Source organism: Schistocerca americana, chromosome 5 (genome assembly GCF_021461395.2).
Source record: "Schistocerca americana isolate TAMUIC-IGC-003095 chromosome 5, iqSchAmer2.1, whole genome shotgun sequence".
Classification (NCBI taxonomy): Eukaryota; Metazoa; Arthropoda; class Insecta; order Orthoptera; family Acrididae; genus Schistocerca; species Schistocerca americana.
Genome location: NC_060123.1, coordinates 510,250,419 through 510,262,977, shown reverse-complemented (window position 1 = coordinate 510,262,977; position 12,559 = coordinate 510,250,419). Strand labels below are relative to the sequence as shown.

General features: G+C 39.6%; 1 protein-coding gene across 2 annotated transcripts in view; it reads right to left on the bottom strand.

Moving 5' to 3' along the window:
* The window catches only part of LOC124616191 (angiogenic factor with G patch and FHA domains 1), a 274,594-nt gene extending 268,792 nt beyond the window's left edge, over positions 1–5,802 (bottom strand). For both annotated transcript variants that reach the window (XM_047144489.1, XM_047144488.1), the window contains exon 1: positions 5,515–5,802. In XM_047144489.1, the coding sequence (XP_047000445.1) occupies positions 5,515–5,769 (255 nt within the window). In that variant the 5' untranslated portion in view covers positions 5,770–5,802. The remainder of the gene's footprint in view (positions 1–5,514) is intronic.
* Positions 5,803–12,559: the final 6,757 nt, after the last annotated feature.

Sequence of the window (12,559 nt, the reverse complement as noted above, 5' to 3'; positions counted from 1 at the left end):
CTCTCATAACAGTGCCACAAAACTTTTCATCCTTTTGACCACATCACAAGGAAAGAGGAAACACACTGGATGGAAATGAAGTTAGTTATGTTTTGCAGATTATCATATTCATTTTTAGAAAATGATAGTACCAAATGGATATAAACAAGTACCACAATGTGGCCAAGAGTGTAAAAAGTCACAGCAAAGGAAAACAGGACTATAAGGCCCGGAGGCTAACGAACTTTTAACTGTACTGTACCACTCTGAAATTAATAAAGGCAGCTAGAGAAATGAAATTCTATGATTTCAAAGAGGAATTAAATGAAGTAACTCTCTTTAATGTTTTTACTTTATTGTTGTTGGACATATCATTACATAATAGTAGTGAACTTCAAGTCAGGATGTGAGTGATATAGTTACATTACGCTACTTCTCTCCCCCTTCCTTGGTCAGTATTCACATAACTGACATTTCCTATATGAACACAATAATACCAAATGTTTCATAGAAATGTACATTAAATATGGACCAAATGTTTACATAAATGAGCTTCATCTAAAACTATAAATGGCCAACACATCAACAATCAGGATTAGATTAACTGAAGCCCGCGATTCCATTTCACCAAATCAAAAGTAAACTATCGTCCCTGAACCTAATCTAGATCTCGGTTCCTCCAACAGAATAGTATGACAGCACACCTAAGATTCTGTATTCCCTTCTGTTGGCCCAGCCAGTCCACAACCAAGGTCTCACCTTTCAACATAACCTGGACTTCGGGCTACACTACAGATCAGTCTGTCCTCACAGCCTAGATTCTAAAAACTAAAATAGACAGAAAAGAAATATTGACAGTATTCTGTTCTCTTTCTGTTTATGCACATATGACATGATGCAACATACCATTATTATGTTACAGGATGAAGCAGACATCTGGTATCAGTAGGTTCAGTTGATCTGCAGGGTTCATATTTAATCATACAGATATTTGGTCCCTAAATATTTGCCTTCAGTGATTCATTATCCTTAATGTTTTGTCAAGTGACACAGTCCCTTGTTCTAACTGGATAGCAGTCAGAAGATTTGACCAGCTAGTGTTTCCTTCTCGTCCCGGGGTTCTGGGTGACTTTTCTGAACTCTACCCCTTTACCTAAACTCCACTAGTCCTTTACCCTCACTCCTCTTCCTTCCGCTTTAACTCTTCCGCCTGAAGAAGGAGCCACTGACTCTGGGAGCTTGGAACTTTAATACCTCTTATCTGTGTGTTCTCCAGCTGCCTACTGATGAGTAGATTTCTGATCTATCCCATTACATTATATTTTCCAAAATTGATTGTTTTGATTGATATAACTTATTAGCCACCAAACAATAATTTATACAGAAACAATGTAGCATCTATTAATGAAAGCCATATTTTTGAAATTGATGAATAATTTGTAGCAGTAAGTACCATTACTTTACGCAATATGATATCAAAAGACAAAATACCATATGCTCCTGTCAGGGACCTAACAACACTCAACATTGACTGATGGGCAACATGTTTATTTCCACCTTGACTACGTTTATAGGCTTGTGTCTGTATGTGTGGATGGATATGTGCGTGTGTGCGAGTGTATACCTGTCCTTTTTTCCCCCAAAGGTAAGTCTTTCCGCTCCCGGGATTGGAATGACTCCTTACCCTCTCCCTTAAAACCCACTTCCTTTCGTCTTCCCCTCTCCTTCCCTCTTTCCTGATGAGGCAACAGTGTGTTGCGAAAGCTTGAATTTTGTGTGTATGTTTGTGTTTGTTTGTGTATCTATCGACCTGCCAGCGCTTTCGTTCGGTAAGTCACCTCATCTTTGTTTTTATATATATTTATTAACATGCATTCATTTAACTACAAATGTCCGATTATGGCCACAAAGTCGTTTTCAGGTGGACAGAAAAATGTATGTCAGGCACCACAGTGATAGAATACTTTCATACTGTCAACACAGTGCTTGACACACACTTTTCTGTTCACTTTGAAATGGCTTATTGCCACAAGCCATTGATCCTTCATCAACAAATACGGCCAAGGTGTAAAATGAATTTGTCTTTTTAAAAAGATTTTGTCTGTGAAACCCAAAATGCAGAACTCACTTGATACTTATAAAAACAGGGAATCCCAATACGGAAGAGGATCTAACAATAGCAAATGACACGGTGTTATGCTGCCAATTACTGTTGCAGGATTGCAAGGCAGGAATGAAGGAATACTGGGTTTTCATACAGCTTGACAACAAGGTTATTAGGGACAGGATGGATAAGGAAAAAAATAAATAGTTGTTGTGTTCCATAAGATAGGTGGAGCTAGTAAGACTGCTACTATTCGTGCAGTAGTTTATTTGTTGGGTGGAGCTAGATATATCTGCACCCAACATTTGAAAGTGCTCCCAAAAAAATATATTGTACACAAATGTTCAACAGGAAACCACATCATGTGGCTTATTATGATAGTGAGAGCGAGCACTCCCGTCTCTCAGCCTCTCCACATACTAAAAATTAATATTAAATTTGTACAATTCAGCATCATTCGGTTGTGTTTAACCTATTTTACCACATTTCATCCAAAGAAAGCATTTCATGTGAACAATGTAGGCAATAAGAGCAGTGTCAATGAAAATCATTTCACACACATCCATCAACAGAAATACAGTGCAAAATTAATCATCAATCCACTATCAGAACTGTACGATTGCATGTAACACGTTGACTATCATGAAGCCAGTGGCAGACAGCAGATGTTCATGCTTCACACGGTGTGGCTGGGGGTGGCCACACTATGTTTAGAAGAGAATGAAGTGCAGTGCTGTGTATTAATTTGTGTTTCTTGACTGAGTTGACACTGGTGTACACCAAATTGGGTTCACTATCTTGCTCAAAGTTTGAACTTCGCTTTTTGCAGTTTTACGCACCATTGAAATATATACTGTCCTACACAGAATGGAGTGTGGCCACTGGCAGGCACAAAGCATCAGGCATGAACCTCTGCTTTGTCTGCTGGTAGCCTTGAGGCAGTCAACATGTTAAAACATTAATACACTGGTTAAGGTAGGGTGAAGCTCTGAGACACAATTAACCTTTATGACACTTGAATGTAATCACATTTTTTATGGAATTTAGGAAGTTGAGATCCAGTATTTAGGAGGTTTTGAAATTCTTTCCTCAGGCAGAGCCAAAGAAACTAAAACGAAAGAGCAAGAGTAATCAAAAGAAGGGGAGTGCCATGGTGTGAGCGGCATGGGGTGGGAGGGGGGGGTGGGGGGGGGGCCAGATCTGTCTGTATATGTTCTGGGATTAAAGCCAAGTGTAGAAGCTAAGCTACACTATTTAACACATTGGTTACACAGATCTCTGCTCCTCAATCCTTTCTATATATAGTGAGTGACTGTATTGTCAAGCTGCACTCTTTGTATTCCACTGACATATACCATGCACAACATATTTCATTAACATTGCAAATTGGGAATGAGAAAAATTCCATAAATCTATTAGTGTTATGGTAAACTAATCATGTGTGGTTATCAAATTAAGACTAACATTTATAATTTAAAAACAAGTACAAAAGCCAGATAAAAAACCCCTAATAAACACTGCTCTGCAGAGGCACTTGTGTGAAAGAGTGGTTTAGTCAAAGTGTACAAATTCATTACATGATGATGTAACTAAAGTGTCTTGTAGAATGTCGTCAATAGTTCACAGAAAAGTATGCAGCCGACTAAGAATTATATGGACACTGATTTTCTGGTGAACAATTAGAAATACGTGCATAACTGCTTATCTTGTAGCTGCCCCCTCCCCCTTTTCCCCATCAGGTTATTTTTTGTGAGAAACTTGCACAACAAAGCGCGTAATGGTTGAAATTAAACAACCCAGATAGGAAAAAATTGCATCTCCTCATTGAGAGATCGATGGCAAATTGAAGAAATATTAGAGGTTACATACTGTTGCCAAGGAAGTCATCAGAGATGGAGCATAAGCTTGAATCATACAAATATGGGGCAAGAGAATGACTGTATACTTTTAAAGGAAGCAACCCAGCAGTTTCTTTAAGCAACTTATGGATATTACGGAAAACTTACTGCTGGATGACCAGACCACAAATATGAATTCTCTTCCTCTCAAATACAAGTTCAATACCTTACCCATGTGCCTACTCTCTTGATACTGATGACACAGCAACAGACAACTCCAAGAAAGAGCTGTCGTAGTGACAAAATTGTTAGTGAGAAAAGACAATAAACACGTGTATAGCAAATGAGATGCCTAAATTGGTTTTGATCTGTACAATATGTGGTAAGAGAAGTAAAGCAATACTACTTGTTAGCTATTTGGGAAACAAAAAACTTAAATAGCTTTCTTCACTGTAAAGAAAAAACTGATACCTACACGCAACACTGATTGTAGTGAAAGAAATCTGACACATATTTATTGAATGGCAATTAACATAGTGAGTCAAAAATGGTGTTCATGATCTGGTATGTCTACTCAGAGAGAGTAAAACTGCTTGTTAGTCACATTTTCCTCAGATCATTTGAATGATTCTGTATAAAGAATGTAACTCCACACATCATTGCACTAAAAGAGCATAGGCCTACATATATTTTGGCAGATCACAAGGAAAGAAAAAGAAGGATATCTATGAGATGTGGTCTATAGTGTAATGTGTGTTTTATTGTCAAACATGTGAGAAATGTTCATAAGCTCCTAACTACCAGTTTGACAGAAAGAGAATGTTAAACCGGGTCACTCAAATAGGTTTTGAGGCCACAGACCTACAGGCCAACTAACAGACACAAAATGTTGACATTGAAAAGTATCTGAAGCCATCTCACAATATATGGTGTTCTACCAAAAAATAACAGCTTGATATATGGTAACAAATTGAATGGATGCATCACAGTTCTATAAAAAGTTATTCCAGAGAATACTCTAAGGCCCAAAATTGAAACTGAAAGGGAAATTTATACACCACTAGATTAAATTCTATAAGTACTTAAATTATCATCAAAATTTTAGTTTCTATCCCAGTCTCCTCTCACAAGCCATTCGTTCCTTAGATAGCCCCAGAACGCAGTTACTTGCTCTTAAAGCAGTATATCCCTCCAAGTGTGTATAGCTGTTTTAGTAAACTTCGTCTTGTATACTCCATGTGTCATTTATTCTGTAACTGAATCTTCGACAACAGACGAAGCAAATACATAAGGTAACTAACATAAGCTCCTTATAGTTCTTTACAAATATTTATCTATAAAGTTATCAAAGGAAGCGGGTAGATATAATCAATGAATGGAGCGTGTGCGAAGGGGGACGCAAATTTTATCGAATACTCTGCAACAACGTCCTAACATTATATAGACCCCAACGAAATAAGTGAAATTAGTCTGCACTACGTTAAATTTTACACAATCTCGTATCAAACCGAATGGGTGAAATAAAATTCATGGTGGTCAAAGGGCGCATATTCTGCTACAACTAAGTTTAATTTCGCTTCATATAACACTTACATATTCTTTAATTCTATGGGTCAAAATATGTAGCTGCAAATTCTGCTTCTGAACACACATCTGCAAGTAATTTATATAAGACAACACTTCAGGCAGAGTTTGCAGCTCCTCCTGGAATTGATCTATTACATTCTCATTAAGTGGGAAAACTTCCAATAATGTATCATTATAATCAGGAGCTTTGTTGGACTCTGAAAAAGTGTTGTTAGCTGGCTCTACTTCATCTGTCGTACAAGCTAACTTCCCTTCTGTCATCTTCCAAACATTCTCTCTTGTACTACGTACTACAGTACTACACTACTTGTAAACAACCAACAAATTGCAAAGACCAAAGAGTATCATGATCAACGATAACAAAATTCCAAGCGGCACCACAAAAGTGACATGACGGCTGATACGGCTGTGGCGCCATATGCTACTGTTTCCACACGTTCCTGTCAAAATCGTCGTGACACAGTTTTCAATACTGTGTCAGATGAGTTAACTCTCAAGGACGTTGGTATTGTCACTCAGGTTATGGTGTTAGAACTGACATAAGAATCCAATAAAAGGAAGAGAAAGTACAAATGTTGGATTTATTTTTCCCACCAGAGGGAGGGGACTGGCAGCAGCACAATACGCCGCTCTGCATCCTACAGAAAAGTTAAAAAACAAAAGTAGGAAATATAACAATAAAACCAGCCGACAAAACGGTGACTGTTAAAAACTGAAACAAGGCGAAAAAGTTGTGAAGAAAATATAAAAATAAAAGGTCGGTGATGTTGACTAAAACACATAATAATTAGACAGGCACAATTAAAAAGCACGGCGACAGTCTAGTTTCTGTTCACAACAGTTGCTGGTCGCAACACTGACAGGCGACGCACGACACTGAACGTTCACTTAAAACAGCACTATAGAGCAGACACGGTGGCAGATGGTGGCGGGTGGAGGACCTGAACCGATGAGGGGGGAAAAGGGAGGAGGACAGGAAAAGAAAAAAGGGGGGAGCCGATGGAGGGAGAGGACATAAAAAAAGGGGGGAGGACAGACGTGAGAAGGAGTGGAGAAGGCAGTGGAGGGGAAAGCAAAAGGACTTGTGGGAGAGAAGGGAGTCAGAGAGAGGGTAAGTGGGAAAAAAAATGAGATGGAAGGGGGAGAAGAGGGAGCCTGCGAAAAGGACAGAGGGAAGGAGGGGGAGGTGAGGATCAGAGTTGAGAGGACGGATAAATGGAGGGAGAGAGGGCATCATCCGGGAGGGGGAGTCGATGGAAGCCACCTTGGGAAAGGAGATGAAGGGTGTAGAGGTGGAGGGTAGGGGCCACGCAGTGGCGAAGGCGCAGCAGAGAACGGGGGTTGGAGAGGAGAGGAGCAACCAGGAGATGAGGGGGATCAAGTCAGTGGGAGGTGTAGAGGACACCGATATGTTCTAGGAAAAGGAGATGATGGGTGAAAAGTCATAGAGGATCCACATAGGGGACAGGAGGCGTATACAGAAAACAAGGCGGAGCGCATGGCGCTCGAGGATCTGGAGGGACTTATTGAATTTTGGGGGGGGGGGGGGGGGGGAGGGGGGCGGATATCCAGGAGGGACTGGCATAACAGAGGATGGGACAGATTAAGGATTTGTAAGTGTGGAGGACGGTAGCAAATGTTTGATTTAGAAGTGGAATTTATGCACAAATAACACAGTGGCGTCAAAGAAAGTAATGGATCCAGAATGAGATTTTCACTCTGCAGCGGAGTGTGCACTGATATGAAACTTCCTGGCAGATTAAAACTGTGTGCCCGACCGAGACTCGAACTCGGGACCTTTGCCTTTCGCGGGCAAGTGCTCTACCAACTGAGCTACCGAAGCACGACTCACGTCCGGTACTCACAGCTTTACTTCTGCCAGTACCTCGTCTCCTACCTTCCAAACTTTACAGAAGCTCTCCTGCGAAACATGCAGAACTAGCACTCCTGAAAGAAAGGATATTGCGGAGACATGGCTTAGCCACAGCCTGGGGGATGTTTCCAGAATGAGATTTTCACTCTGCAGCGGAGTGTGCGCTGATATGAAACTTCCTGGCAGATTAAAACTGTGTGCCCGACCGAGACTCGAACTCGGGACCTTTGCCTATAGCGGGCAAGTGCTCTACCAACTGAGCTACCGAAGCACGACTCACGTCCGGTACTCACAGCTTTACTTCTGCCAGTACCTCGTCTCCTACCTTCCAAACTTTACAGAAGCTCTCCTGCGAAACATGCAGAACTAGCACTCCTGAAAGAAAGGATATTGCCCGCGAAAGGCAAAGGTCCCGAGTTCGAGTCTCGGTCGGGCACACAGTTTTAATCTGCCAGGAAGTTTCAAAGTAATGGATGTAGCAGTCGTAAATGAAGACCCACGCCTGAAACAATTTTGGATAATGAAGGCTAATTTGGAGTAGTTGTAGATCTTGGAAATGCCATTATTAGTTTTTTGTTTATTTATTTGCAACAAGCTCTATTACAGTACTTGTAATACTACATGTGTGTGTGTGTGTGCGTGTGTGTGTGTGTGTGTGTGTGTGTGTGTGTGTGTTGTGTGTGTGTGTGTGTGTTTAAGGTCTGAAGGTCTGTGTTGCCTGATGTTAATGAGAGAAGGGAGAGAGTGAAGCACTGTCAGCCACACACCAAGGGCGCCGACAAGAGTATAGCCATGTCTCCAAATGCATTAATGTCTTACACCATTCGCGTAAATCTGCTTCCATGTGGAAACACCCAACATGCACACTGTCATGCCAATTTAAGCATAAGTTACAAAATTTGAATACTCTCATTCCACTCTGGTTCATCAGACAGCACAGATTTAGAATCATGTGTTTATTTACATGAAAAGTCAGTGTCATTGCCAGAATAAGAGACTTAGTGGTCAACTAAGTAAATAAATACTTTTTAAAGTTGCAAATTGTTCTTAAACAATGAGACAAGAACAACCTTTTCGCATTCAGCAAAACTTTATAATCACTTGTTTGTAATAGAGTAACAAAACATTGTCTGAAGTGACGAAATGGACTAAAAATTATTGCAACTGAGGTTGTGACCTTGCTGAATTTCATATCAACTGCAGAACAGTCAATACTGTGAAGATATTTTTTATTTCAGTATAATGGTGATAATTCGTTGCTCTAGTCACTGAGTGCAAATATCATAGTTAAATAGAGATTTAAAACTACTCTTGACCGCCATTAAAATCCCATGCACATATAACAGTGTTTGTATTGGCGCAATCATTGAATAATGACTGTTCTGCACAGTAGTACAAAGTTTGGTTACAAAATTAAGTACTGCAGTGGTGAAATTGTGGCAGCTGTACCACAGAATCGCGTGGAGAGGGAGTATTCGCCCTGAGTGCAAATTTTACCTTTAGGCCTACTTTTTGCAACAGTGCAGCACTCACAGGCGTGGAAGAGACAAAACGAAAGCAAGTGCGCAGTAGACTTCTTTGTTAAGTAGACGTTTACACCAATCGCAGATTTTGTCGATCTGTCTGCGAATTTTGACAGGCACAGGTTGTTCCTTCCATCCCACTGTGTCTGCTAATTAAATAGCGCCCCATGAGACAGGAGGTAATTTGCATGTTCAGCTGGACACCTGTTCTCTCTCTCTCTGTGTCTGTGGCCGCGAGATCATACAACGCACTCGATCACTGAGGAATGTGCACCCTCTGAGATGAGTGGTTGAGATATTTACTGCATAACGCTATCACGACGTGTGAACATTCCAGATGGTAATTCCGCAAGTTTTTAGTGTACCAACCGATGCCAATAAATGTATTATTAAGTAATTAAGTGTTCGATTAATCACATTCACCTGAGCCTACACCCTGAACTTAGCACGTTGGCGCTGCAGTACAAATGGGCTCACTGCATGTCAGGCTTGAAAGAGATGAAAAAAAACCCTTTCTCACTTCACTGTGATCTGTAGTCAAATACATGGTGACGAACTTGATTATCAGAAGTGTTGTGGAACCACAAGCGGATTCCCAGACAAATGTTTCTGTGTTGGTCAGTAGTTGAGTCCACATGTGGTTTGAATGTTGAAGTTTTATTCTTTGGTAGGCGTGATTTCTTCGTGTGTGTCACGTTAGTCTTAGCACGTATTTTCCCCTGTGCGTGAGAATTTATTTATTGCATTCTGACGACTATGGGGAACTCCAAAAGGCAAAAGAGCTGTCATCATGCAATCGGCTCGTGGAGAGAGAGCTACAGACACCCATGAGAACTTCTATGTGCAAACCAGGGCCAAACTGATGCCACCCACCGCCAATGGTAGGTTTCCTGCTTTTGGCATCATTACCCGTTTATGTGGTTTGGCTAGAGCCGGTTTTTCTAAGTAACAACATCACTTGCAAGCTTGGCATAGCATTCCCATCGACCTCTGGACACTGCCCTTGACCCTGCCGGGCTTTTGCGTTGAATTTCCTGGACCCCCATTCGAGTCCCAACGACACCATATTTGAACAAGCCTTGACTGTTCATAGTCTCCCTGTTCACACTGACATGCATGTCGAGGCCGTATTGACTTATGCGCCATGTTTCTGTGTCGGGTGTGTCAACCTTCCAGCCCTTTATGAACAGTGCATCCACTTGAACAGTTTATTTTGTCTCTCATTCGCATTTAACCAAACTTCGTTTATGTGCTAGAACCTTACAAGGTGACATTCTGCACTGAAAACTTTATATGTTAACTTTCAATAAGATAAAATAATTATCCTTTTCTGATCAAGCTGCATACGAAAGTTTTACCTTTTCGCTAGTGGTTGTTCCAGGTAGCTGTTAAAAAACACACATGTTCCTAATACGGTCCATCATAGTTTAGAATGCAGTTAATGGAAATAACAAATCCCGACATGATAATTATTCGTTGCTGTAATAATCATGATATGTGTTCGAACTTCATCACTAAAGATGAAGATTCAGCTGTACAATGAAAATAGAATTCTAAACAAGTTAACAAATCTCACAAATGGCGGATCGGAAGCCACATCAGTTCTTTGCAAATTCTCCACAACTGACATGAAAAATATTCTGAAACTGACAACATAATACATCAAAATTTAGGAGAAAATGACTGGATCGGTAATGTAATAAGTGCAGTAAAAATTGTCTTCAAATATCATTATCTATCACAAAGTTGCAGTAGTAAAAGAAAGAGATACTTACATATTCCTTGAAGAGGTTCCACGACCCAGCGAACATAATAAATTGAAATACATTAAGTTATAAACATACATACGGGTAAATCACTAAAAGTTTTCTTTACAGTTACTATAACTACAAATTTAAAATTGATTATGTTACTTACAGTAAAAATTGTTCTTTTATCCTACGCCATTAATTTTCGAAACTTGAACCTAGCCCATTATACAAATATAACTTGATTTTGGTGGAATTTAAGGGTCTCACTAGTGCGACATGATAATTTTTTATCTGTCAAGAATAATTAAAGCTCAGTAAACCATATAACTTATCTTCCAAAATCGCAAGTTAGCGTAGTCATTTAAATGTACAGTAATGTCTGTCGCTTCACTAGCAATCGACAGTGCTTAGTTTGTCCTTGCCGCACCAGTAACTTGGGTGGTGTGTGATGGTTTGAAACGAAGTAAATCGTTCACATGAAGTTTCTTTTTGAGATAGCTTGTGTTGGTGTCTTCTTCGAAATATTCGTGCATGCAGATCCATCGATTCCTTCAGTGTCATGCTGTACTGATTCGAAAAGTTTTCAGATTCTTGAGGACAGTAAACATCCATTATACTCAGTGAAAATGTCGTTTGTTTTCAGGAAGTCTTCATAATATTTCGCCAGGAACCGTGATTACAATCCTGCACTTGCTTCCTGCTAACATAGAAAGCAGGTCACCGTTTCTTTTCACTGAATTCATTTATTCACTATACATTTACTTACTGCCCTGTATCGGTTATGGGCTTTCAACTCCATAATTTTCTGGTCCAAATCATTTTACCATATTGTTAAGTAATTTTTCCAGTCATCTGCTTTACATTGACAAATTTTAGGTCAGTTTCTTACACACTGAATTACCTGGAAATAGTATTCAGATACTTGAAAATGAGATTTCCTGTCATGTGCTCAATATTTTACATATAGTCGGAGAAAATCACTGAGACACAGATCTACTTAAGGTCCATGAGTGCTTGAACATACATCATCCTATGCCAAAGCGACAAAGAACAGAATACTAAGATAGTTCAAGTAAAAGAAGAAAATCATCGTATGTTAGCTGTACACTACTGTTTATTGATTAATATTATCTTGTGTGAGTGTACTGCTGGTACTGCTAGTGTAATCTGAATCATGCACAGTGTGCACACATATTTTTATTTTCATAATAGTGTGATGTAATTTCATAGGGTAACATGTCGGTGTGGTACCTCCACTAATGAACAGTAATGTGTTGCACTAAAAAGTTTTGTAATTTTGTTTGCTTCTCCAAAGTGACAGATTATGTTCTCAGTTTGTTATCCGTGTTCATTGATAAAATATGTGTTACATACACCATAAGCTGAACCCTTGCTTCACTGTGAAATGCACCTCTTCATTCAGGAAGATAAACATTGAACCATCACAGTTAAAAAAAACAAGCAATCGAACAGACATAAAAGAAGAAAAACATAAATAAATTGCGATTGTACCAAGTCCATATTTCTTAAGTGAACATACATATTATAGCTAGAAGAATAAATAAAATTTACTGTGGATAAGCTTCAGTATTGCGTATACATGTCCAAGCTGTACAAGAATTGCTTGTCTGTGATGACATGAGTATGCAGAGCATTAAATGTGTTTGTTTCATTTGGAGACTGCTAAGAAGCATGTCTCTAAAGCTGAGCTGTGTTTGCCTTTGGATATTGCTGTTCACTTATTCTGCATATGGCGAAATTTCTTGAGGTTCTTATGTGTATACCAGCCTTGAATTTTCTTGTTTTTAGGATTTAATAATAAGTGGCAACCTGGATGAGGTATAAGGAACAATAACATATGGTCCTTCGCAAAGTAATGCCAATTTGCTGTTTTATCGCTTAAG